Source organism: Abramis brama, assembly GCF_963993115.1.
Source record: "Abramis brama genome assembly, chromosome: 1".
Lineage (NCBI taxonomy): Eukaryota > Metazoa > Chordata > Actinopteri > Cypriniformes > Leuciscidae > Abramis > Abramis brama.
This window is the reverse complement of record NC_139963.1, coordinates 32,301,009-32,325,906: the sequence shown is the minus strand read 5'-3', so window position 1 is coordinate 32,325,906 and position 24,898 is coordinate 32,301,009. Positions and strand designations below refer to the sequence as shown.

General features: G+C 37.9%; 3 protein-coding genes across 5 annotated transcripts; 1 reads left to right on the top strand and 2 right to left on the bottom strand.

Moving 5' to 3' along the window:
- Positions 1-1,053: 1,053 nt before the first annotated feature.
- timm29 (translocase of inner mitochondrial membrane 29) lies at positions 1,054-2,852 on the bottom strand. Its single transcript, XM_084129651.1, has 2 exons — positions 2,702-2,852; positions 1,054-2,004 (listed from the first exon to the last, which is right to left on the bottom strand). Exons 1-2 carry the CDS (start codon positions 2,796-2,798, stop codon positions 1,349-1,351), a joined length of 753 nt encoding a protein of 250 aa, XP_083985777.1. The 5' UTR covers positions 2,799-2,852; the 3' UTR covers positions 1,054-1,348.
- Positions 2,853-3,452: 600 nt separating this feature from the next.
- On the top strand, positions 3,453-7,538 carry yipf2 (Yip1 domain family, member 2). Its single transcript, XM_084129630.1, has 10 exons — positions 3,453-3,546; positions 3,674-3,772; positions 3,861-3,937; positions 4,020-4,162; positions 4,276-4,356; positions 5,085-5,172; positions 5,305-5,421; positions 5,702-5,868; positions 5,950-6,132; positions 6,955-7,538. Exons 3-10 carry the CDS (start codon positions 3,907-3,909, stop codon positions 7,057-7,059), a joined length of 915 nt encoding a protein of 304 aa, XP_083985756.1. The 5' UTR covers positions 3,453-3,546; positions 3,674-3,772; positions 3,861-3,906; the 3' UTR covers positions 7,060-7,538.
- A 1,106-nt stretch (positions 7,539-8,644) lies between these two features.
- carm1 (coactivator-associated arginine methyltransferase 1) lies at positions 8,645-22,868 on the bottom strand. 3 transcript variants are annotated; one of them, XM_084129528.1, is made up of 16 exons: positions 22,603-22,865; positions 20,093-20,218; positions 19,790-19,896; positions 19,474-19,578; positions 17,607-17,717; positions 16,783-16,960; positions 15,921-16,011; positions 15,628-15,709; positions 14,627-14,712; positions 14,411-14,500; positions 14,085-14,222; positions 13,910-13,999; positions 13,718-13,830; positions 13,514-13,594; positions 12,298-12,366; positions 8,645-10,363 (listed from the first exon to the last, which is right to left on the bottom strand). In XM_084129528.1, exons 1-16 carry the CDS (start codon positions 22,763-22,765, stop codon positions 10,224-10,226), a joined length of 1,770 nt encoding a protein of 589 aa, XP_083985654.1. In that variant the 5' UTR covers positions 22,766-22,865; the 3' UTR covers positions 8,645-10,223. The 3 variants fall into 3 exon arrangements, with proteins under 3 accessions (XP_083985654.1, XP_083985653.1, XP_083985652.1); XM_084129527.1 differs by having other exon boundaries at positions 13,496-13,594; positions 22,603-22,864; XM_084129526.1 differs by having other exon boundaries at positions 13,514-13,830; positions 22,603-22,868.
- Between the last annotated feature and the right edge of the window lie 2,030 nt (positions 22,869-24,898).

The following is a 24,898-nucleotide window of genomic DNA, read 5'->3' as shown; positions in this document are numbered from 1 at the left end:
AGTGCTTCAGTACATTATGAGGATTGAGAAACATCAGATACCGCTGCCCGAGGCTAAAGCAACATCCTCCTACCGGCTGAAAATCTTTAGTGATTGGATAACAGCAGTGTGATAATGCTAAGTGACCATTTCAATATACAACAGTAAGAGTAATTTATAACAGTGGAGAAGTTAAACGCGGATCGTTAGGATTTCAGATGGTTCAGCCTCTGCCTGAAGCAAGCCATAGGTCTTCTCTCATTAATACTCGTCTCGAGTGACATGCAATATTTCTGTTAGGCATTTTGTAAATGCACCCTAATGACATTATTATTTCAACATTGACTGTAGCGGGGTTAAGTTACACACAGATAAGCCCCTGCAGTCTGCCACTGTTACATTATTAGAAACGTCTTCAAATGGGCTCCTACACTTTCATTAGTGTATCTTAAGTGCTTTTCATCATTAAGTGTGTATCATTATTTGGCCTTTTACTGAAAATATGATCTTGTCTAGTTTGACATGAACGAGTCAGCTCTGCATTCACATGCTTTATTGCAGGAGAACTGCACGATCAGAATGAACAATCCTCTCCAGGAGCTGAGATACCAATCAGAAAAAAAGAGGCGAATGCTGCTCCGTGAGCCAGTGAATCAATACCAACCATCTTAGAAAGGACTGCATGGGGGAGCGAGCGAAAGACTAATGGAGGAGGACAAGCCTGAGAGAGGAAGAGTAAAGAGATTAATGGAAAAGAGGATTTCCCTTGAAAATGAATCAAAGTCAGCCATTGAAACAGAAGGTCAAAGGTAATGGGATTAATGGAGATAATTAACCCAACTCTTTTTTAAATTAACTCCTTTTAAAAGGCAGCAAGAATATTATTGGTTAGTTACAAAGAAACCATATGCTCACCAATCAAAAATACAGTAAAAACAGTAATATTGTGAAATATTATTACAATTCAAAAGAACTGTTTTCTACTTTAATATATTTGAAGTATATAAGTACATGTATATATTTATTTTTGTAACTTATTTTTTGATGCTACTTAAAAGAAATTTGACAAAGAGATATATTTTTCATCAGTTTATTTAGTGTTGTGCTATTCTGTCATATAAAACAAGGTCAGCATGTTTTAATGTATTTGCAGTCAACCAGTCACACTTATTTGCACAACTTTAGCAGTGAAGTAACAGACTACAATATAATGTTGCTTACTTCCATAAATACATTATAATAATGATTCCCACTCACATTTTTTACTTTTCAATTCTTATCAACAGCTGATTCTTGCAAGCATGATCACTGGGGTCATTTGTGAGATACAGCATTAAATTTAACATGCTCATAAAGAAGTCTGTGCTTTCTATGTTGTGTTGCTTTCCTTTCCTTTAACAGAAATGTCCAGGTCTTTTTGTATACCATCTAATTCATTGCTCTCATTCTCCATCACCACAGCTTTCCACGATTCCTGATGAAGCTTTTCATTCCTTTCAGTTATCTGGGGAGACGGGGGGGCTGTTGCCACCAGAGCAGGAGGAAGATGTTTGAACTCCTCCTCATTTATATCAAAATCCTTCATTTTATGATCAAGCACCCACCAGCGTCCCACAAAGCCCACATCCAGCACACGTTTGGGCAGCTCTGTCCAGGGCACAGAGATTGCTGAACAACATGCCTCATACAGGCTGGACTCAGAGTTGTAGTCTGTGTAATAAGTCAAAGAGGCAATGCCCAGACTGGCATAGCGCAGCTTGCCCTCGTTTCGCAGTTTCACGAGGGTCTGGACGTGTCCATCTGAGGTGCCACTGCGTATCCATGGTGACAAGAGAGCCAGGCGGTTGGAGGTTTCTAGCAGGCTGGTCTCAAAGGAACCATCATCAGGGTTGGTGTAATAGCAGGCGTACATTCCTCCTAGAAGACCCAGGTATACTGAAGCTTTGAGGGGTCGATCCCGAGCACCCAAAACTGCCTCGCGACAAGCTTCCTTATAATCGCTTAAAAGACTACGGCACCATGCACCTGAAAACAGTGAAGAAAATAGCAGATCTTGATTAACATTCAGTTAATAAAATTGTTCTATTGACACATTATACATAAAATAATGCAATTAAAAAAATTATACATGTAATACGGAAGCATCTTCTTCTTAGTATCATTATAACAGACAGAGTTAGAAAAATAGTTTTCTCTCTGGTTTTTAATGCCATTCCATCTCCTATGGTTGTTCATGGCGAGCCAGGTTTTGTTATTCAAAAAAATAACAAAAGATGTTTAAGAATTTTTTTTTTCTTTCTAAAAACCTTAAGACTACATTTGGATTTACTTGGTTAAAAACCTTTTCGAAAGTATCAACAGATTCCCCAGAAGTATTACAGCCCAGCAAAATAAGTTAAATCGACATTAGATTCTGACAGGATGAACACTGGTGATTTTTCTCCTGATAGTTAAGAATTATGTGTGAGCCTTGAGTGTCCTGTCCGTCATCGTGTAAATGACTTGATTCCAACAATTAGGCTATTGCAATGGAATATATGTTTAATACAAATACAGTTGTATATCTGTAGATACAATTAACACGCCTGCACTTCAGCAAATTCAGAGAACTAAAAGAAATGTACAAATGACTCACGTGACTGACCACCTACAGGCAATATGAACATGAATTATCTTTCAACTTATGTATGAAGCAAAAATAATAAGCGTGTCTTAGTCCTACCTGCGCGACTGTTTATCAGTCTTTGCCATCGTGTGCCCTTGGTTGTCACTGTGGCTGCTGTGGAGCACCATCTCTTCAGCAGCCACGAGGCGGCCATGTTAGCAAATGAACTCACAAACTGTCACAGTTCACAGTTCACGGTGGATATAGCACAGGAAGAGCTTTCAGAATACAGTTTCCAAACAGTCTCGACGCAGCAACGGTGGCGAAGTTGAAACTGAAGAGCCAAAATGGCGAGACGCACGGTACGTGAAATGTTATTAGTCCGGTGGGGAAACACAAAATGTCCTTTTCCGTTCCACCATAAAAAACTAAAAACAATAAAACAAAAAGAGGGGAAGGGGTATTATTTGTCAGTATGTTTTGTTTAAATAATGTTTTTAAAGCGTTTTTTTTCCTTATATTTTGTCCTTATATTAACTGAGTTATTGCTCAGTTTCTTTCATAAAAAATAAATAAAGAGGTCTTTAATTTTGAATATCTGGCTTTATTCAAATTAAAAATCTGTCTTTATTAATAAATATGTTTGTCAAAAGTATTTAATTATTACATAACAGTCAGAAACTTTAATTTATTTGATCAAAATAGTCAACAATGAAAAAAAAAAATAGGACAGAGGTTTTATTTAATCAAAACCCTTTTGGTCTTAGATGTAATACAACGTGCCTTGACGGTCCCTCATTCTGTGCCATCAATATACTGGAAAAAATATGAACAGGTTAAAAAAAAAACCAGTTTTAATTCCGGCTTTGTTCCGGTCACGTGGTCGTGTTTTGACGCACCGGAACCCTGCAGGTGACGTGGAATATGGGGACGATAACGTTAAATCCCTGCTTATTAAGACGGTATCAAATCTATTCTGGCTTCAATCGAATCGGTCAATGATTTTTTTAAATATCAGTTGATCAAAGTATACTGTTAAATAGCATCCGCGCTGACGTAACACTTTTTTTTTTTTTTTTTACCTGCTAGCTTTAAACAATCTAAATAACGTTAGTTGAAGTTGCCAGAAGGAGTCAGCGTTGGCATAACGTTACGGCAGGATTAACGTTACCATATTGTAGCAGCCAGGTGAGTGAATTAGTGTAAATCTGATCTGATTTTAGTACTGACGGCTGTCGAATGATTTTGTTATGTTTATTCTCTTTTTCCCTCGCAGATATTATTCTAATGAGAACTCCCTGAGAGACCTGTAATCTCCAGTCATGACTAGCCCAGATGATTTAAAGTTTCAGGGTAAGTTCATCTGCCTCTGATATGTGCCACCTTGTTCTTGTCTCTGTCTCTCTGCTTTAATCTTCGTTCTGCTCGTTTCCAGAGTTTGATGAAGCCGCAGATCTCCTGTCTTCAAATCCTGGAGCCTCAACCCTCAGCATCTCCAGCCCAGCTGCTGCAGCCTCCTCTGAAGAGGTGAAAGTTGACCTGTCAGACGATGAAGACAACCAGCAAGAGAGTTCAGAGGTGAGCTGCAGGACAAAACGGCAAATAAGCCAAGGGCACACGAGTAGCTGATTGCTTCACATGCCTCTTAGTTAGGATCAATGGTAAAGCCAGTTTGTTCATTATTCCCACAGTTGCTTGGAGGTGAAAAACAAACTGGTGGTTTTTGGACGTTTGAATACTATCAGTCGTTCTTCAATGTAGATACATTGCAGGTACGTTGTTTTCTTACTTCTGGCTTTCTTTATAACCCTTGTATTATATTAAAAATCTGGGTATGATCATTATATGTGGGTCAAATTGACCCTAACTGGATTCAGTATGATTTACCAAAAATCACACTATGGGGTTAAAACAGTAAACCTTTAACATTTAACCACACATTAAAAAAATAAAAATAAACATCTGATTTAAAAAATAAAATAAAAAATTCCCACAAACTGTAGCCTATAATATTTTAGTATTGTAACTATTTTTTTAAAACTATTTAAAAAACATTTTAAAATGTAGAAAAGGACTTATTCTGTGCTAACAGTAGAAGTATGGCACTAGCAATGCCAAGATCATGGGGTCGATTCCCAGAAAAATGCATATGCATGAACTGATATGCATCAACGCAGTGAAAGTTTCTTCAGATAAAAGTATCTGCCAAATACGTGAATGTAAATATAAGGGGAGTTGAGAAACTGACATAACAAAATGCATCAAAAATAAGTTTTTTTTTCTTTGTTCTTGTGCAAACATTCCAAATTAACCTGCAACATAATACAGTAGTACTAGTAACTATACATTTTAGTCTTGATATCTCATATCTTGATATTTTAAACTAAGGGAGATCCTGGTTGCTTGGTCATGTACTTGGAGCTACCACATTCAAGTGTGAACATCAACAACTCGGGTGCCCTAGTTATTGTATGTGCTGTTGTTATCTTTATTATTGTAGGTGCTGGATAGGATAAAGGGCTCAGTTATGCCTTTACCAGGACGGAATTTCGTCAAACACCACATTAGAAGTAACCCTGACCTATATGGTAATGTACCATATTATTTTTAACCACTTTACAACACACCCAAACAATTTCTTTATATTTGAGTGTATTTTTGCTTTGCTGGATTCTCAGACAGTTGATTTTTTTTCTTTTTTTTCCCTTGCTCTCTGTCAGGTCCTTTCTGGATCTGTGCGACTCTAGTGTTCTCAGTGGCCATCAGCGGAAATCTCTCCGAATTTCTTAGTAAGATGGGAAACACAGATTATCACTACAGACCTGAATTCCACAGAGGTGAGAGGGCAGTAGGGATGGGAATTTGTAGAGAATGATTCTGCTTCTGATTTGACCTAACAATATACTTTACAAATATATAAAAAAATAAAATAAAAAAAAAGAACTTATTGCTAACATTTGTTTTTATTTTATATACATTAACTACACACTTATATGAACCTCCAATCAGATTTTAGGTTCAGTGAACCCACAACTAATTTGAGTCTTTTCAAGTCATGTAGCGGTTTTGTTTCTGTCATTCGCTTCTGAATATACTAAAGGTTTTCTTCTGTTTTAGTCTCGATTGCAGCAGTTACCGTGTTCCTCTATGCATGGCTGGTGCCTCTAGGAGTTTGGGGCTTCCTAACGTGGCGTCAAAGCGTTGAGAGACAGATCAGCGGTTACACGTTTTTAGAGACTGTGTGTGTCTACGGTTACTCTCTCTTCATTTATATCCCTACCTCGGTAAGTTTGAGATCATGTTCAAAAACACACAATCAAACTTCATCATGTTAGACCCAATAAGTCATGATCTCTGTTTTTTAGATATTATGGACCATTCCCTTCAACTGGCTCCAGTGGCTGTTGATTGTCATTGCCATGGTGATCTCTGGCTCTGTGTTGGTCTTGACATTCTGGCCGGCTGTTCGCGATGATACAAAACTAACGGCTTTCGCTACCATGGCGGTTATAGTGTCACTTCATGCTCTTCTGGCTGTCGGCTGCAAGGTGAGAGCAACTCATCAACTGAATATTCCAGGTCAAATACACCTTAAAAGTATTTAGCTACATCACAGAAAATATTTTTTTTGGTGCAACTACTGGTTATTCATTGAAAGATTGCAGATTATTTGAAACAGTCTGATAGCACAGGGAATAAACATTTGAATATATGCTTTGTGCTTTCTTTCAAGTCTGTTACTTTTTACAAATCAAAGGATTGAGTCCATATTATTTTCTGTGATATTTGACAACAGATGCTGTTATTAGAAGGTCAAGTGATTTATAATCTGGCATACACTACTATTCAAAAGTTTGGGGTTAGTATTTTATTTTTTAAGAAATTAGTATAAATTCTTTTTAGCAAGGACCCATTAAATGGATCAAATGACAGTAAAGACATTTATAATGGTACAAAAAATTGTTTCAGATTTGATATAAGAAATATTTCTTGAGCATCAAATCATCATATTAGAATGATTTCTGAAGGATCATGTGACACTGAAGATTGGATTAATGATGCTGAAAATTCACCTTTGCATCACAGGAATACATTTCAATATAAAATTTTGATCAAATAAATGTAGCCTTGGTGAGCATAAGAGTTCTTCTGTTAAAAACATTCAAATATATTACCGACCCCAAGCTTTTGAACGGTTGTGTGTCCTTTGAGAATGACTGAAATACATATGAAAACATACATGAAAAACATAAACTCCCCTTTCAATTGTACATGAAGTGTCATTTATGATTTCTTCTGGTACAATTACACCATCCATTATGACAAACGCTCAGCTTTAGTATTTAATACATTTTCTTCTCTTGTTTTAGCTCTACTTTTTCCAAGTGGCAATGCACACGGGACCATCACACTCCGGAGAACAGATTACCCCAGCCTCAAATCACACATCACTTACCTCGGGAAAACCTCAATGACCAACTGAACTCAAGCGTCTTTAGATTCAAAGGACATGGAGAATGCAATGAAGTATGCAATGAAGTATGAGTTCTTATAAGTGCAAAGTGTTTCTAGTCTGTAACTAACCCAGCAGATACAATAACCTCCCTCAGATCACAAGTAAACTGATTTACTGATGACTTTAGTTTGTACTATTTTTCTTGAATACATATAGTGACCTGCCTGATATTATTTTCCTTGAGTGTTATGGTCACTTATGTCAATTTTTGTGTTTCTTTTATTCAATATGAAGTAATTTAAAAGTGATCATGCATTACTGTGAACTGATTTGAGGTTTGCCTTATAACCCCTGACTGCTTTATTTCCTTTCAAGGCTACTTTCTCTATTTTTTCTGTAAATTGAGAGAGGAAATACATGTATTAAGTATTTAATTTTGCTTTCCTGGGCAGTTTTCGGTTTGATGACACTGTGGAATAAATAATTTTTGTCAGGGTGGACCTTTTCATTTTGAGCTTGTTTGGTATGCATGGATATTCAACCAGAATATCCATTACTCTCTGTCATTAACTCACCTCATGACTTTCCAAACACATATGACTTTCTTTTTTCTGTGGAACATAGACTATATTTTGAAGAATGTTGAAGTTTGGTAACCAAACTTTTTTCACATTGTGTGAAAAACAAAACAAAAAAACAAGACATTTCTCAAGATATATTTTATGCTCCACAGAAGAAACTCGTAGTTTTGAAATGACAACAGGATGAGCCAAAGACAGAACTATACTTTTCAGAAAGAAGATAAAGGAATAGTTCACCCAGAAATAGTTCAGATCATTCCCAAACCCTCATGTTGCTCCAAACCCGTATGACTTTCTAACAAACTAATCCAATCTACTCTTTTTCATACAACAAATATGGACAAAGACCAATGGCTGACAAGCAGAAAGGGCATAAAAGCACCTTAAAATTAGTATTCTGAAAAAAATACAATAGCTTTGTGTGATAGACAAATCCATGTAGTTTTAATTACATAGAAAAGAGCAGCTTAAACAGGCTGCAAAATTTCTTTTTTTGCGTTTCATGAAAGACAAAGCTAGAAAGTCATAAGTGTTGAACAACATGAGATATTAACACTTTACAATAATGCTTTGTGTTAATACAATAGCTAGCATGAACTAACAATTAACTCTTTTGAAGCTTTTATCTTGGTTAATATTAATTTCTACATATTTCTACAACATTTCAAGTTGTAGGCTACGAATGAACAATATATTACCAAAAAACAAATGAATTGACAATGAACAATAGTATATGTATAAACTGACATTAACCTTGATTAATAAATACTGTAAAAATTGTTAGTTCATAATAGTTCAAATGTATATTAACAAACAGAACATCAATGTAAAATGTACTGAATTTATTTAATTTTTAATCTGTTTAAGATCTTCTTCACTGGAAAGCAGAAAATTAATCTTTAGCCATCTACAACCTATCCAGATCACGTGATTCCTCAAACCATCAAGTCTGATTTTATACTTTTTTTTTGCACACTCATCCATAAAACATAACAAATGCTACTGTAAGCAGCCACACGTAGGGACTTCTCCATCAACATTTAATTTGCTCCTTTTTTTGTCTGTTGCTTTTTTTGTGAAAGAAAACTGAAACAAAACGTTAATTCTACAAACTAACAGACATGGTTGTTTTCATCTCATGAAAGTTGCTATTTCAAACCAAATGAACAGAAAAAAAAATTGACTGGAAGCGGTGCATACGACTTCAGAGTCTTTGATGGGGTTTTCGTCATATCCCCGGTGTGGGAGGGGAAGGAGGGAGAGAGAGGAGGAAATGAGGAGGAAAGTTATAGCTAGTCGGGCGTCACTTGATCTCCTCCTTTCCTCAACGAGTCTCACAACACACAGAAGTTGACAAAATAAAGGTTCAAGGGATGTAAACTAGGATACTGCCATTCCAAACAGTTGTCCTGCTGCAGCGGTCAGTGTGTGTCCACGGACCTCACGGTTTATATCATTTATCCTTCCGTCTTCTTCCCCCAGTTGCCGACTGTCCGTCCCAGCACTCCGCCGTCCTCCTTGGCTGGTAGTGGAGGGTTTGTTGCTGGTCTTTTTATTCCTGAAACCTTTTATGTCCTTAAAATTGACTGAGAATGAATCCGTCAATTTATAAGTCAGATTTGCTTCGTGTTGGAGTCGGGGGGGCGACAGAAGCGGTCTCGATAAAACCACGCTCAGAATTCACCTCAGGGAACACCAAGCAAAATACATAAATCTGGGACTGCACTACGTTAAAACAGTCAGAAATGGAATGAAAAGTAAGACGATCTCTATCTACGCTATGTTTGTCTACAGGCAGGATCCAGCGGTACTGTGCTAGTAGTCGTAATGAACTCTGCGAGCCTACAGCACGTGTCAATCTCTTCAGGTGAGCGATGAAAGGTTGTGAACATTTTAGGTGAGTCGAGGCGGCTGTCAAAAGCCCATGCTGAGAGAATCGAGATGTGATGGCCAGTCGATGGAAATGTAAAAAAGCCAACAGTGAAGAGTAGGTTCAACGTAGCTGGGCTTGGGCTTGGAACAGTAGCAAGATCCTGTAATAGATCTCCAATTCATATCAATAGTCAGTCGATGATGGCGTATGTGCGGCTAAAAAAAAGTGGGAGTTCATGAAGGAAGGGGGAACATGTGCAGATTTGTAAAGCGTTTATATATTTTTAAAAAAAACGTGTCCCGGCGACAGCGTTTCTCGGACCGAGTCCTTTCTGTTGAGTCTTGAGTCTCTGGTTTGTGCTTTTTCAGCATGCTTACAGACAAGTGCTGCCTCCTAGTGGCTGGTGTGGAGCAGGCGCTGCGTGCGGCTGGGGAGGGGAAGAGTAACAATGACACACCTCAGACGTGTTGAACTGGCCGAATGCCTGCGCACAGGGTCGTGGGACGGATATGTAAGAATAAAACACCAGTGAGATAAAGAAAGAGTTTAGAATATATATATACGTATACATGTATATCTATATATAGAGATAGCGAGAGAGAAAGAGAGAGAATATAAAGTGATGGTCAGAAACTGGTGCACTGGTTTTGGTATTCTGAATTTGGCTGTGGTTGATCTTCAGGGGTGGGGGGTTGGGGGAATTGGACATGCAGAGGCCATCCCTTGGCCTTAGCTCCCGTAGTGCATGGTGTTGCTGGGGATGGCCATAGGAGATGCCATGGAGATAGCTGGGCCGCCCATGGTGAACTGGTTGGTGACGGGGTAATGAGGACTGCTGCTGCTGGGACCCTGCTGGGCAGTTGTGGCCCCTGAGAAGAGATAAAAGCAATAAGCAACATTGCATCCTTTGCATTTATGAACACTTGGCGTCCAAGATGTTAAAGTCCAAAGTCGGCTTGCTGCGATAGTCGGTGTTACCGGTAACGTGTCTGCTTAATGCAGCGTGAGCCGAACGAGACTTGCAGACCAGATCAGCGGCAGGAGACAGATTTGATTTATCACGAGTGAGGAGCTGACTGACAAGACGATGGCAGAAGATTTGGTTTCAAAGAGAAGCGCTTATTTGGCAATATTTTGGATTTAAATCCAATGCTAATAGGGAACCTGCAAAGGATTAGTTGTGTTTTTCATTAAGAATAATAATAATGAACCCACCATTCAAACAATTGCTGCAAACAATTTTGGTGCCAATTCAAAAAATGCGCAAGGACATACGGTGCGTGTCCACTGGGGCACAGCGAGCGAGTGTTTTCAGTTCATTACAAGCGGCAACTTTCGTGTCTCTCTCTTGAAACCAACACGCAAGTGACTTAAACTGCAATTCATCGACTGGCCACTAGAGACTGGATGCAAAAGAGAGTCAATCCCATGTTAATATGCCCAACTTTACAGCAGAAAAAAATATGTTTACAGCCTGGTGCAAAAAGTGGTTTTGGTCTATATAGCTAATTTTGCCCTTTATGACAACTGTGAGGGTGGTGAATTTTTTTATAACTCATCCGTTTAAATTATATTAAGCCTTAAAGTTCTGCATAATTAAGGCCGTGGTCACTTGGGTGACTTGTCGCTGCTGTCACTACTAGCCGTTTGTTTGCTGTCTGTTAGCCGTCACACGTCAACTCCGCTAATTCCAGCTGCTGAACTTTGCATCTCTGCCATGTTTGTGCTTTTTTCAGGATTATTAATTCATACAATTTAATACACGCATTATACCTTCGTCCACGCCTTTGGATTCCGTCGTTGTCGAGTATCGAGAGAACAACAGCGCTGTTTTTCAGTTGTTTTCCTCTGTGAACATGCACTAATGGATGTCTGACAATTTCGTTGCTTTTGTTTAATTTTTAGATTTAAAAACGTCTATAGATATAGAGGCTACACTCGTTCTGCGGTACCGTTGCTCTCACGGAACAGACAGACTATAAATGCTTATTAACTTTTAAGATGAAATCCCACAGGTGCTTCCTCCGTCCATGCAATTAATGCACATCCTTGAATGAGCGTGGATTTCGAGTGCATTTCCTTGAACTTCTTGGGTTATATCTATGGTTTGACCCATATGAGGGGCGGCCAAAATCAGAATTTAAAATGGACTGAATAAAGCTCTCTACGAACTATACTTTGGACTTAAGAGATCAAATCAAAGATCAAATCACCACTAGGGATGTGCAAAACTACCTTTTTTACTAGTTAACTAATTATTTACGAAAAAAAAAAAAAAAATCCAAAATGAAAATTCTGTCATCATTCACTCATCAGTCATTCCAAACCCACACGGCAAACGTTCATCTTTAGTCGAACACAAATGAAGATATTTGTAATATTCTTTCATCATCACAGGAGATCAAACCAATGAGGTTTCTTCTCAAGCATGAAACATCAACATCTCGCACATCAAGCGATGATTAATGTTCATATTTTAATAATAACACAAATGAAATCTGTTCATTATATAAAGCGTGTCATGTCTCTTTAGAAGACTTTGATTAAACCGCTCAATTCATATAGATTACTTTTACAATGTCTATGTAATTAACTGTGAAATTTTTGGTCACATGGACTTTCAATGAATGGACAAAAATATCTTCATTTGTGTTCTGAAAATGAACAACAGTCTTATTTTTTGTTTGATACAACATGGTGAGTAAATTACAGAATTATCCTTTCTGGGTGAACTATCACTTTAACCTGTAAAAGTGCAGGTCTTGTTTAACTCTGTGAGGACATTAAGAGAAGCGACACTCACCCTGGACGATTCCGGTGCTCATTATAGAGCCCATTCTGGAGTGAGTGTGGTTCACAATCCCCGTGTTCACTGATGGGGAAAAAGACAAGACACCTCTCTTCAATTTACACACAAGGAAAATGTGATTAACAAGAAACACATGAACACTTGACGGGAAGCTGACGGAGACTAACTGTACTGTAGTATAGAAAATCTTAAACTTTAGTATGGTTGTGTAGAAAACCTTTCAATAACAATTAAATTAAATTTATTGTCCTGTAAAGGGTTTTAGAAGACATACATAATATAAGCATGTAATGCATAGCTTACATTGAAGGGGTCATATAATACATTTATTTTTTTCCCTGATGTCCAATCTGTTTTCTGCACCAACGCTGTTTTAATGGCCATATTCAACCCTCTCCCAACCTTTATTATATACTAAGCTTTACATTACATAATAATCTTGTCTCAAATGATCAAGTTAAAGATCAAAATATGATCCTTCATAAAGTGGCCCCTTTTATATCACAAATTTTAATTTTTTTTTATTTTATCTCAGCCTTTGGTTCATAAAGGGATAGTTCACCCAAAAATTAAAAATCTGTCATTTACTCACCCTCATATTGTTCCAAACCTGCATGAATTATTTTCATCCTCAGAATATAGCTGAATATATTTTTAATATTCACTCATCATTTTTGTCCATCCACTAAGTTTTTGGTTGTGTGCAAAAAGACTCCTGGAACCAGCTAATCAAGCTCTTACCAGGCATACTACAAACATCCAGGCAGGTGTGTTGAGGCAAGCTAAACTCTGCAGGACAGTGGCCTTCCATGAGCAGGTTTGGAGACCCCTGCTTTATATAATGAACAGATTTAATTTAGGCTTTCATTCATATATAAACACTGATTGATCAACACGCATAGAGCGCATCAAATATGGTCAACACAGAAGCTCAAACTTGCTTGGTGCGTGAGAACCAATGAGGTCTGAGCTTCTGGATTACTTTTACCATGTCTTTCTGTAGAGTGGATTTGATGATGAGAGAAGATTACAAATATCTTTATTTGTGTTTCAAAGATTAACTAAAATTAAGGATTTGGAGAGACAGAATTTTCATTTTTGGGTGAATGGTCTCTTTAATTGAACCACACCAGAGAACATTTCACTCCACATGTGTGTTTATGTGTGAGTGTGTGTGTGTAAATATCCATACGTGCATGCGTGTCTGTACCAAGGGGGATGAGATTGTTGTGGGAGACTGTTGTTCCGCTGCCGCCGATGACAGTGCTGAGATCATAAGCTGTGGGCATCCCTGAGAGAGACAGCAAAATTTGAGTGACATTACTCCAGTTATGCAAAAGCAGTTGGATGGGAGGAATCGTGGCCAACTGCTGTAAATGTGAAAAGAAGTCAAGAATGATTGTGTAAGAGCTACCTGACACAGCCATGCCTTGGCTCATGCTATAGGTTCCCCCAGTGTTCCACATGTTCTCTGAGGGGGAGGAATAGTGTGACCCTGGAGGTGGGGTGGGTGTTGTGCCCGTGTACCTGCAGAACACAGCATAGCGTAAGCAACACACGTTTCAGACATCCTCTTATCGGTTTCCAAAGCGATGCGTCCTCTCACCGGAAGAAGGGGTTCTTGAGATCAAGTAGATTACTGGACTTGGAGCCTGTCTGGTCCACTTGAGCAACAATACTAATGTCATAGCTTTGTCTGTGAGGAAGTGGAAACAAATGAGGGAGTTAACCACCTAACGTTAACGACCTGAGGGTTAACACAAAGAATTGAGTGTGCTCACCTCTTGTTGGCGATTAAAAGTGCAGTGCCTGACATTGTGTCCCCTGCCTTGGCAAAGAGAGGCGACTGCAGCAGACAGCGCACCTGGTACCAGTGAGTGAGGGGTTCGGTTGGGGCCGTAGAGAGCCACACAGTCATCCTGTACACAGAGAGACAGCACAAGTCACAATACTGGGATTACAAAACATTAAAAAAATATATATATATCCCCCTCACATACAAATTTCAATTTCAAAATCACAAACATGATCATTGAATTAATGATTTAATGGAAAGAGAGGTGACTCAAGTGTGAAATCACTGTGAAGAGAATGTTTCGGAACATACGCTGATCCAATGAATGCGACATCAAACCAAAAAGCCAGCCCATGTACAAGCCCTGAATGCATCATGTGGAATTTGAAGGGGATTTCTATCCTGGGAAGAGCAAGAAAAGAACATATTAAAACATTTGACAGGCCAACACGCTTCTTTTATACCATATTTTAAAATAAAAAGGCTGCATTTAAATGCAATAAAATTATGCATTTGGTGGACCCATACTTGTAAAGATCGTCTTCTTTAGCTTCTAAAAAGTTGACCGTATATTTCACTGATTTGGCCATAAGGATCCTGATATCAAAAGTGTCCTGGAAGAAATGAGAGAATAAATGAGAGGTGGCAAGACATCCCAATATAACACTCAGATCAAACAGGACGACATGCTGTGAGGCCTCTTGTCAAGGACTGAGCCACAGTAAATCAGACTCAGTCCTAGCTCAGAGGGCTCTCCCGCCACAGCCTGAACTCTGGAGGATACTACAACAGCGCCCCCTAGAGCCAGACCACAGCAGGTCACTGTCCCAGCAGTGCAACACCATTACAGACACAACAAATGCCTGAACAGCTGACTATTGCTGGATATAAACCATATGCACAGACTTTAAACTACAATTATCATGTATGGAAATCAGTGGACTGAAAACAGAGCACACAATCGACAAGTTAAATTGGCCTCTCAAGGGCACGAAAGTGGAAATAGCTCTGATGGATTTCAAAACACTGAAAATCAACAACTAGAATTGCATGCGTTCTTGTTCACAAAGACATGCTTCATAAACCTTCCTTGATGGATAGAAATTTATTGCATACCCCCTGACCACAGGCAAACAGCGAGCTGTACTTCCATACATACTTCCCAGTGTCCTACATGAAACTACCATTGAATACATTTTCCTAATCCATGAAGCATGGTGCCTTTCTCCATTTCCTAGAAACATCCTCACTGTTCTCATTTGGGCTCAAGTACGTAACTCAATCCTGTCCGTATTTACCCTCAGGCCCTCTATAGCCAGCAAGGAGACAAATCTCCAGTTACCTTCATACTTCATACACTATTTATCAGTATAATCTTTCCTCTGAAGGCACAAACACAAGCTAATGTGTTTTTATGGCTTTCTGCTTCAAGAACTTTCCAAACCGTGGCTAACTCTAAAAAGCTAGCATGTACTTATGAATTAACTAGCATACACTCAATCTGCAAGTCATTCCCTCCCATTTCTCACCACAATAGGCTGTCTGAAGTATTCATCAACTGCAGCTCCTCTCAGCGCAGACAAATCCACCCCATGGAAAGATGGCTGGTACCTGAAAGACAGGAAATTTAAGTTTTTCAAGTATAAACAAAAGAAATCTTCCAGTTATGTTGAAGTCTTAGTCATCTGCTACTATCTGTTTATTTACACTTTGAGACTATCATTTGACATCTGATACATGCTTATTTACTCACACTCATAGTACATTTTGTGTCTTAACTCCCTCCCCACCCAATGTCTTATCCTCTTTTTAGAAAGCTCACCAGAAATTGGCCTTCGTAAACTGCTCCATGTAAAGCTGCTCATCTGTGAAAGGAGCGAGGTGAACGTCTCCAATGGTTGGAAACATTTTGCCTGTATAGAGAACAGAGGTGTGATATGTACAAATATTGATGAAATAGTAGGGGGTCTAACGGTATATGCATTCATCCTGAAAATTTCTGGTAAGGGTCTTACGGTGCGGCATGTATGTGTACCAAACAAATACAGTGTTGTTTTAACCACTGCACATGCAGAAGTTCTCTGTGTTGGCAATGTAATTTTAAAATGTTGAGTTTACCCCCAAAACAGGACAATATAGTTTATTTTCGATATACAGTGATGTTGCGAACACATCTGAAAAATAACGAAGGACACAGTGAGCTACTGCCAGTTAAGTGCACGATACAAGCGGTCTTAAACATGAGACGTACTTTATATTAAGCGCTTCAAACTAAATCATAAACCTGCGTGGTTTGCCCTACTGTCAGATGCATGCGTTTAATGCGATTGAGATTGTATACTTACTAGTAAATGTTTCAAATTAATGCAAGTATTTCCATTTTGCAAGTGAGTCTATGTTTAACTCAGCAGACTTTAATAAATTCTGGCGTACGTATGTGTGTCAAATGTAAGCACTTCAAACCCACCCAATTACAACCGCACCATAAACTGCAGTGTGTGTTGCTGCCATTTGTTCAGTAAACCACTGATTAATGATAATAAGAAAAACTTGTTATTTTTCCACGCGTTGTACCGAAAGCATACCTAACCGTCATTGTGTACCGTTACACAGCCTTATGACCTAAGCACATGTTAATCTTTTGTTGATTGGTTCTTTTTACTGAATAACCCTTTTTCTCTTACCGCTAGGCTTGAGGAATTTCTTGGCATGTAGATAGCTCTCCAGCATCCTTTCGTTGAACAACATGTAGCCCATGGGTTCAGAGATAATAATGTCCACCTGCTCGGGTAGGGACACTTCCTCCACTTTCCCAGGAATCACCACAACACGCTCTGACAACCTATTGCTGTTCACAAGAACCTGTGGACGCACAATTATTAGCACTACTATCACAACTTAGAATGACTTTCGATAAGTCAAGGTCAAAGGCAATCTTATAACCTCCTAGGGTTCTAACTTGTATCGATATTGGCTTTGGCATGATGGTATTTTTTTGGACACATTTTGGTATTAATACTAAATTATTTTTTTGTCATGCATTACCTTTTTCAGGAGGAGTAAAAATGACTCTATATTACTCAATACTTGAAATAAAGAAGTCATGAAATAAATACTACAATTTAAAACTTTGGGGTCAGTAAGAATTTTTGGAAAGAAATCAATAGCAACGATGCATTAAATAGATAAAATAATAAAATAAACAGTAAAGACAATGTTACAAAATATTTTTCTTTCAAAAAAAAAAAAAAATCACTTGCTATTCATCAAAGAATCCTTAAATGTATCATGGTTTCCACAAAAATATCAGGTATTTACTGGTTTCAACATTGATTAGAAATGCTTCTTGAGCAGCAAATCATCATATCAGAATGATTGATGAAGGATCATGATGTGATACTGAATACTGGAGTAATGATGCTGAAAATTCAGCTTTGTCAAGAGACTTATTTTTGTAAACTTTTGAATGGTAGTGTTTGTTAGTGATTGAGGATTCTGTATATCATACCTCTGCATGTTGAGCCATGGTGCTGGCCTCCACAGCATAAACTTTACGGGCACCAGCCTGAGCTGCGAAAAATGATAGAATTCCAGAGCCACAACCTACATCCAGCACCACCTGAGACAAGGACGACACAAGAGGGAGGAATGAGAACAAGAATCAATGCATTCAGATCATAATGCATTCAGAGAAGCATTCACAAAGGAATAACCTTTTTATTAAATGGAGTGTTTTACATAATTGTAATAAGTTAACTGTTCCAGTTTCAGATATTTAGGTCTGGATAACATTAAATCTAAAAGTCAAGGTCATAAATATTCAAAAGCCAATTTTTTTTCAAAAGAGAACAAGAAATGCTACGGTAAGCTCAGAGAAAGCATTTCTGAAACTACTCAACTCCATGCCAAGTCCTTTTAAAGTAGTAATTAATTGAATTTTCCTTGATCTTTTGACAAAAATATCCTTTAAGTTTCAGAATTCAGAAAATATCCTTGTTAGCTCAAAAACAGCTTTTATTGAAACCAAGCTCTTGTTCCGAATTTGGTCACATAGTGATATAAGAGTGTGACTAAAGACCGCCTCTGCAGAAGAAAATCAATGCCTACTTCTACATCACATTGTTGGCCCCGCTCACAGGTGCGTTAGTTAAATTAGAAGGAGAGAAGAGAGATACAGGACTAAAAATAACATCACCTTCCAAAGGATCCTAATACTAGGAAAGTGGTTATTTATTATGTGAATGTGTCTGTCTCAGTAGAGCATTATTTGTTTGTTCGGAACATTTCACCGTGGATTCTTTAGTAAATCAATTGCAATTTCAGTGCTGGCTTTGCAAACAGACTTTTACTGCAAGATATGAACCCAACAGAAATGCGACAAGTAACTGACCGTGTTAAATTCTAATGCCTGATCTGTGACAAGTGATTTCTAATTATGTAATGATTAATGTACAGTCAGACGTTCTTTATTGTCTTAAAACCGCTTATTGCCGTTTATGCGTCAGTAAATCAAGCCAATGACTAAACGATCAATTTCACATTGTTTCTCTTAGTAACATGAAAACAATGTTATTTTAATTGTGAGTAAATTATATACAGAAAGTGATCAAAGAACGCTCAATCACAGCACAAGTTTATCAGTGACTGGTTCTGGACTCTCACCAGAACACCCGTTATAATCAATGACGCTGCCTACGCTGCACAATGAATCTCTTACTGTATTCACATCGTGTTTACACTGTTAGTTATGATGAAAGCATTGGTGAGAGTGCAGAAATAGAGTTGCAATGATGAGATCACTGCATTCACACGCTCAACAGACTGTCTATCATCGGCTAATGCTTGTTGCTGCAATCTTTCATGCGATGGGAGTAGATCTAAATATAATGCTGTAATCAACACTTTTCACAATTAGTTAATCTTGACAGCTGTAATAGTAAAAACGTAGTAAAAAGATTTTGAGAGAGTTCCACATGTAATATTTATTTCATATGCAAAGATGAAAATCGTAAGTGGGCATTTAAACTAAAGTCTCACTGCAGACACACCCCTTTCCAACAGGATGGTCAAATCAGAAGTGCTTAAGTATAAAATGGGCTTTTATTTCTAAATTATGACAATATTTGGTCTAAAAATCATATTAGGAGGGTGCCCATCTGATGACTCCAATGATATTCCTACCCTTCCCTTGTACCACTCAAATCTCACTGCTGACATTAGGTATGCCAACTTTCCACAGGGATTGAAACATCAAGTCCTATTAGCTCTATCTATATACTAACATTATAACTGCACCTCAGGACACATTATATTTATAAAAAGAAAAAAGTTCATGACCCCTCCCTTTAACAGTACAAAGAGAGAAATAACAGTACTTTATCCTTGAAGTCTGTATGATTCTGGAGGATGGCTCGTTGATATGTTCCAGTTCGCACGTAATCCTGCATCATGTTTTGTTGCTGAGAGAGGTAGCCATAAAACTGAGAGAGAATAAAAATGAAAGACATCCAGAACATGTCACTTCTGTCGATGATGGACCATTAGAATACAAAAGAACATTAGAGATTAAATGGTAGTCTGGATTCCTGTTATAACTCATTTAAAATGATCTCTTAAGGTTTTAAGATGAGTAAGAACAGGTACATCAAATGTCGCCTTTGCATATGCATGTCAATTTGTGGCAAAACAAACCTGAAAATACTGTACAGCTGAGGACTCCTCCGTCCTCTCACTGAAGACCGAACGTTCGCCCCTGTGTCCACGGCAATTCTTCAGGAGGTTATAGAATGACGAGAAATCTGGCAAACAAAACAACAGTGGACACATTAGGAGATTACATGCTTCATTGCACCATCTCTTTATTCAGGTTTGCCTATAATCATTTAAATGAGTTTGTACACTATGAGTGACTGCAGCTGTGCTTGTCTGAATGTCTCAGCGAACTGATAAATCACCGTAAAGGGTGATGCGCTTGTAAAAGGAGGTGAACTTTACCTGCTGGAGATGCAAACTGCAGGAGGACACTGTTACAGCCCAGAGTAATGATGAAGGACTGCTTCCCAACACGACTGCATTCGGTCTCCCTTGATACTGAACACTTAAAGACACATGTCTCCTCATCTGTGGAGAAAAGCAATTACACGGATATTAATATTCATGTATGATAATCAATTTATACTAATTAATATAAAACAAACAGAAAGTCCTGCCCAAAAAAGATCAATGTTTGATATTCATTGAAGAAAAACAGAATAAATGATTTGACAAATGATATTTAAGAGAGAGGCACAAATTCTTCATAAACAAACAATTGTGTTCCATAGGGAAAAAAAGAAAGTCATACAGGTTAAAAGGTTTGGAACAACATGAAGGAGAGTAAATGACAGAATGTTCGCTTTTTGGGTGAACCATCGCTTTAAGATGGGTCAGTAGAAAGTTCAACAACAACAGCAACATTAATTTCAGCTTTATTTGAACTACACTAGCTCCTTAAAGGTTACTACTGCAACCTAAACAAAAATGAAGCCAAGCAAACCAAATTAGTCCTGTTCAAAGACACCCTGGCCTTCTAATCACTGCAGCAGTAATCGGTAATGCCAGGATGAGGGATTTTGTCATTTATTTCCCCAGCTGTTGTAAGATTAGGTCAGGCTGTCCACAGACAGGTTAGGCTAGTATTAATTTATATAATTGAGTTTAAAACAAGTACAGTCTCTCTCTCTACAGTCATTTAAGAAAATACCTCTGAAATACCTCAGGGCACTGAAGCCATGAAAATCTAAGCATTAGAACAGGAGTGGTTCTTGGCATCCACTGTTCATAACGAACATCCTAAAAGACTGTTTACAACAAGCTAAAGACACAACAGGTGTACCACAGTGAAAGTGAAAGAAACAAAGTGCTATAAAAACATGAATTAACAAGTCACAAGAGTGTGGAAGAGAGGAATTACTTCCTTAAAGTTGTACTCAACATGTTTTATTGGCTAAAAGTACAGTACAATAGTATCAGTTTATAAGGCCATTTTATTTTCCCAACCCACTTATTCTGTTTGGAATGATGAATTTCACACAATTTGTTTTGTTTAAGCTTTGTAAAGCACTGGCTAAAAGTACAACACAAATACATTATCATCATTATTAACCCATTCAATTGCACATTCACAACAACATGGACCATGTGACGTCAACATGGCAGCTAAGGGGGCGACCCGCTCCATGCATAATAAATGACTCGTATTCAATAATTATCCATCTCACACCAGTGTAAATCATTTTTATATTTCCACAAAATGTTAATTTCTTTGTGAAATGCAAAAAGAAAACCTTCAGCACATTACCATCTCTTTATACGCATTAATGAATAAATATTTATATATATGCATGCATAAAACGCGCAAGATATCCCTCTATCATATGCATTTCTCTGAATAAACTTGGGCTTTCGACGAAAAAAATGCTGAGGGGATGAATTTGGAGATTAGTGGCATGCATTTGGAGCTCGAAGAATCCAAACTTTTAAATAAGAAATCTATGGGCTGTGGGTCACGCATCTGTTTAAGTAAGACATTCATCTCATCCACGGGACATCGGCAGCATGAGGCTCCAAACAAAAGCCCTGAGAACTGAATGAACAGGCGGGACACTGGAGAAAAGGAGGCGGGGGACCCGCTATTGTTCCCCGCAGAACAAAGATGAATGGCCAAACGGTGCTGCCGTAAGAAACCTCCGCGTAATTTTACATTACTTTCGCAATGTTTTCTGCACTTTGTGAAAGAGAATCCGGACTGTTTCATGGTCCAGTATAGTAAAAGTAGAGAGGTGGCGCAGAACTGCGCAATCAATCAAGTAAACTCACAGCATCCATTCAGCCCAGCATCCAACCAGGTTAAAACAATTTCAATAAACACATCAAATGTTTACATAAAGAAAACCAACGCAAATAATAACCAAAGAGGTTTCTGAAGCGTGATAGTATGACTCAAGGTTTAACTCGGACTGCGGCTAACTTTGTAGGCGCCAATCCACATTATCCAAATCTTTCCTTACTACCAGCTAATAATGTCTGGAAGAAAGCCTGAATGCCCAGGACATACATCTGGGAAAAACCTCAAGCACAGGACATGCATTTATATTGTATACTGTAGAAACGCACTCAGTGCTGAATTCCTGAATCTCGTGCGTATTAGCTGGGTAGCTGCTAACTATAAGCAGCTTAACACAATACGAAGTGTTTACGGATGCTAACATGCTACGATCAACGTGGTTTGTGGCATACATGTTACAACCGAAGCCCTGGCTCCAGCAACTTTACATGTTTTCGAGAGCATACACGGGCACGAGAGCCGCATCTGAGGTCACAACAACTCAAAAGCAGCCTGTCCCTGTGATCAGGGGTTGCAACACACGCACATGCCGCACGCACATCACTCTCATTAAGCTAAGCTAGGATACACCGCTCAGCTGAGGCCGGATGCAAAGAGTTTAAAGCCAGCATCTACTCACTGTTCGAGAGGCTTATGAGAGCCGCGTCCTGGTTGGTTTTGATCTCTAGTCGCAGAGGCTGCTGCTCTGAATGTCGCTGTATGTCTCCATTGGCGTCTCCGATGGAGAGGAGGCGCACGCCTGGGAACACGGACACCGCCATCTTCGATCTGGGGAGAGTCATACAGGCAGCTCGCAGCGGCTCAGATCTCCCCTGGAGGAGTCAATGGTCAAGATACTAGGCCTGACTTACTACTGCCTCCACATGGCCACATCTTTTTTTTCTTTTTCTTTTTTTTCCAGCTGTAGTTTAATTTAAGACATTATATGGGTTACTAAGAAAAAAAGCAGGAGAGAATTACTAATAAACATGATACAGGAAATGTGTGGCATAAACCTGCTTTATTGTACAGTATGTGAAAACGATGATATCTCTTTTAAAGTAGGACACCACAGGTGAATATGGTAACAAAAATCAAAACAAACAAAAATATTAATCAGTCCATAATAATACAGTTTTGAATTACATGTTTTGTGAAATTTTATGTTTCAATATGCAAATGAGACTATGTAATTTGCATACCTTTCCACAGAAATCTGAACAGTAAATAAAGCCAGGATAAAAATACTTTTGTTAACATATTAGTGATAAATGTTTCTACAGAGGGGATTTTGGAAATCTTATTTTTTAATGACACCAGAAATAAATAAGGAATAAATTTAGGAATAAAATGCTATAAATCAGGAGGATATGTACAAACCCCTCTCTTCGTAATAAAGTTTGTTGTATGTTTGCTACTGAATTGGAGATATACTGTTATAGGTTTTATTCATATTTTAAATGATCTTTTGTTTTTATATTTTCTCTTTTAAATGTTACTATAATTTACTATTTTGTGCTTTTGACTTATTTGTTTAAATATTTCTATATAGATTTCTTTTTATTTAAATTTTTTCAAAATTATTTAAATTCCAGTTACTTGTTTTAGTGCTTCAAATTCAAGGCAGCATCTCTATTATTCGTTTCATTTAATATTTATATTTTGTCAGCTTTATTTCAATTAATTGTTTTATTATTAGTTAACAATGTTGTAAAAAAAAAAAACGGTTGTAGTTGCTTTTAAAACCATAGAAAATTAAAATGTGATCTTGTTCAAACAGTTCAGACTCATTTTTATTTAATTTTTTGAACGACATCTTGATTCAGTTTTTATAAATAAAAAAAAAGTATAGTATATAGTTAAGTATGTCTTAGTGCACACAAATCGAATGTTGCTCATTTAGGCACGGTCACACTTAAAAGGCAAGACATACATGAGGTAAACAGACTGAAAAAGTTAACAACACAGGGCAGCAGAAAAACCCATGTACAAATGCCATTTGCATGAATGTCCAGTGGTTGACTGATAAAGACAGTACAGATAAATTTGCATGCAAGGGCATAAAGTATATGCAAAAACAGGCCAGCTGATATGCTGCTCACAGTCAGTGGTGTTCAATTCATAGACTAAAGGTGCAACAGACAGACAGCACTCTTTCATGAGCAAATATCAGTAGAAAAAAAAGATAATTCTCCACTTGAGTCTCTTGTGTAAACACTGTTTAACATTTATGAAACTTCAAAATGATGCAGAAACCATTACCCACCAGAAAATACATTTGACCAAAAAGTAGTACCTCACTCAGAAATTATTAAAGAAAAGTGAATATATATCAGAAACAGCATCGATCTTTATCAAAAAAGAACCTGAGATTCAAGACATCTCTCTCCTTCAATGATTAATACAATTACCTTACACAAGTTTATTGGCAATGACCGCCCATGTATAAGCCTAATCGTATCAATAAACAAATAAAGAGATTCAGTATTTCATCATAGACCGAACACATTACAACAAGAAAGATTTTTTTTTTTTTTTTATGGCTGGTATTCAAATTGACTTGGCTACACAGTAAGAAATGTATTGCATATTTTTACATACATGCCATCACTTTTCCAATGGACTGTTTGACCAACTGAGCACTTTAATTTCCTCCTGAAACCACCTACTAATGTAAGTTTTGCACTAGTATGTCCTTAATTAACAGTATACAAATTAACACTTTTAAACCACCCTTCAGGGGTTTTCTTCATAAATCACATTATTGAACGTGCAAGACTTCAAGTCTCAATGCAGCTTACAATTTAAACAATTTAGTGTAATAGTGCTGATCCAGCTCTCAGCTCTGGGTAAAGGGGAACTGAGGGTAGTGTAGTGAAAGAGGAATGTTCAGTTTCTCCAGATTCTTCACGACTCCTTTAGAGGGAAGAGAGAGA

What these genes read in the sequence shown, in the direction of transcription:
- yipf2 (XM_084129630.1), top strand. Translation starts at nt 3,907, where the DNA reads ATGACTAGCCCAGATGATTTAAAGTTTCAGG. An exon ending in AGATGATTTAAAGTTTCAGG is followed by an intron (nt 3,938 to 4,019) that starts GTAAGTTCATCT and finishes GCTCGTTTCCAG; the next exon opens with AGTTTGATGAAGCCGCAGAT. An exon ending in TCAATGTAGATACATTGCAG is followed by an intron (nt 4,357 to 5,084) that starts GTACGTTGTTTT and finishes TTATTATTGTAG; the next exon opens with GTGCTGGATAGGATAAAGGG.
- carm1 (XM_084129526.1), bottom strand. Translation starts at nt 22,765, where the DNA reads ATGACTCTCCCCAGATCGAAGATGGCGGTGTCCGTGTTCCCAGGCGTG. An exon ending in TTTACGAAGGCCAATTTCTG is followed by an intron (nt 15,710 to 15,920) that starts GTGAGCTTTCTA and finishes CCTGTCTTTCAG; the next exon opens with GTACCAGCCATCTTTCCATG. An exon ending in AAAGAAGACGATCTTTACAA is followed by an intron (nt 14,501 to 14,626) that starts GTATGGGTCCAC and finishes TGCTCTTCCCAG; the next exon opens with GATAGAAATCCCCTTCAAAT.
- timm29 (XM_084129651.1), bottom strand. Translation starts at nt 2,798, where the DNA reads ATGGCCGCCTCGTGGCTGCTGAAGAGATGGTGCTCCACAGCAGCCACA. An exon ending in ACTGATAAACAGTCGCGCAG is followed by an intron (nt 2,005 to 2,701) that starts GTAGGACTAAGA and finishes CACTGTTTTCAG; the next exon opens with GTGCATGGTGCCGTAGTCTT.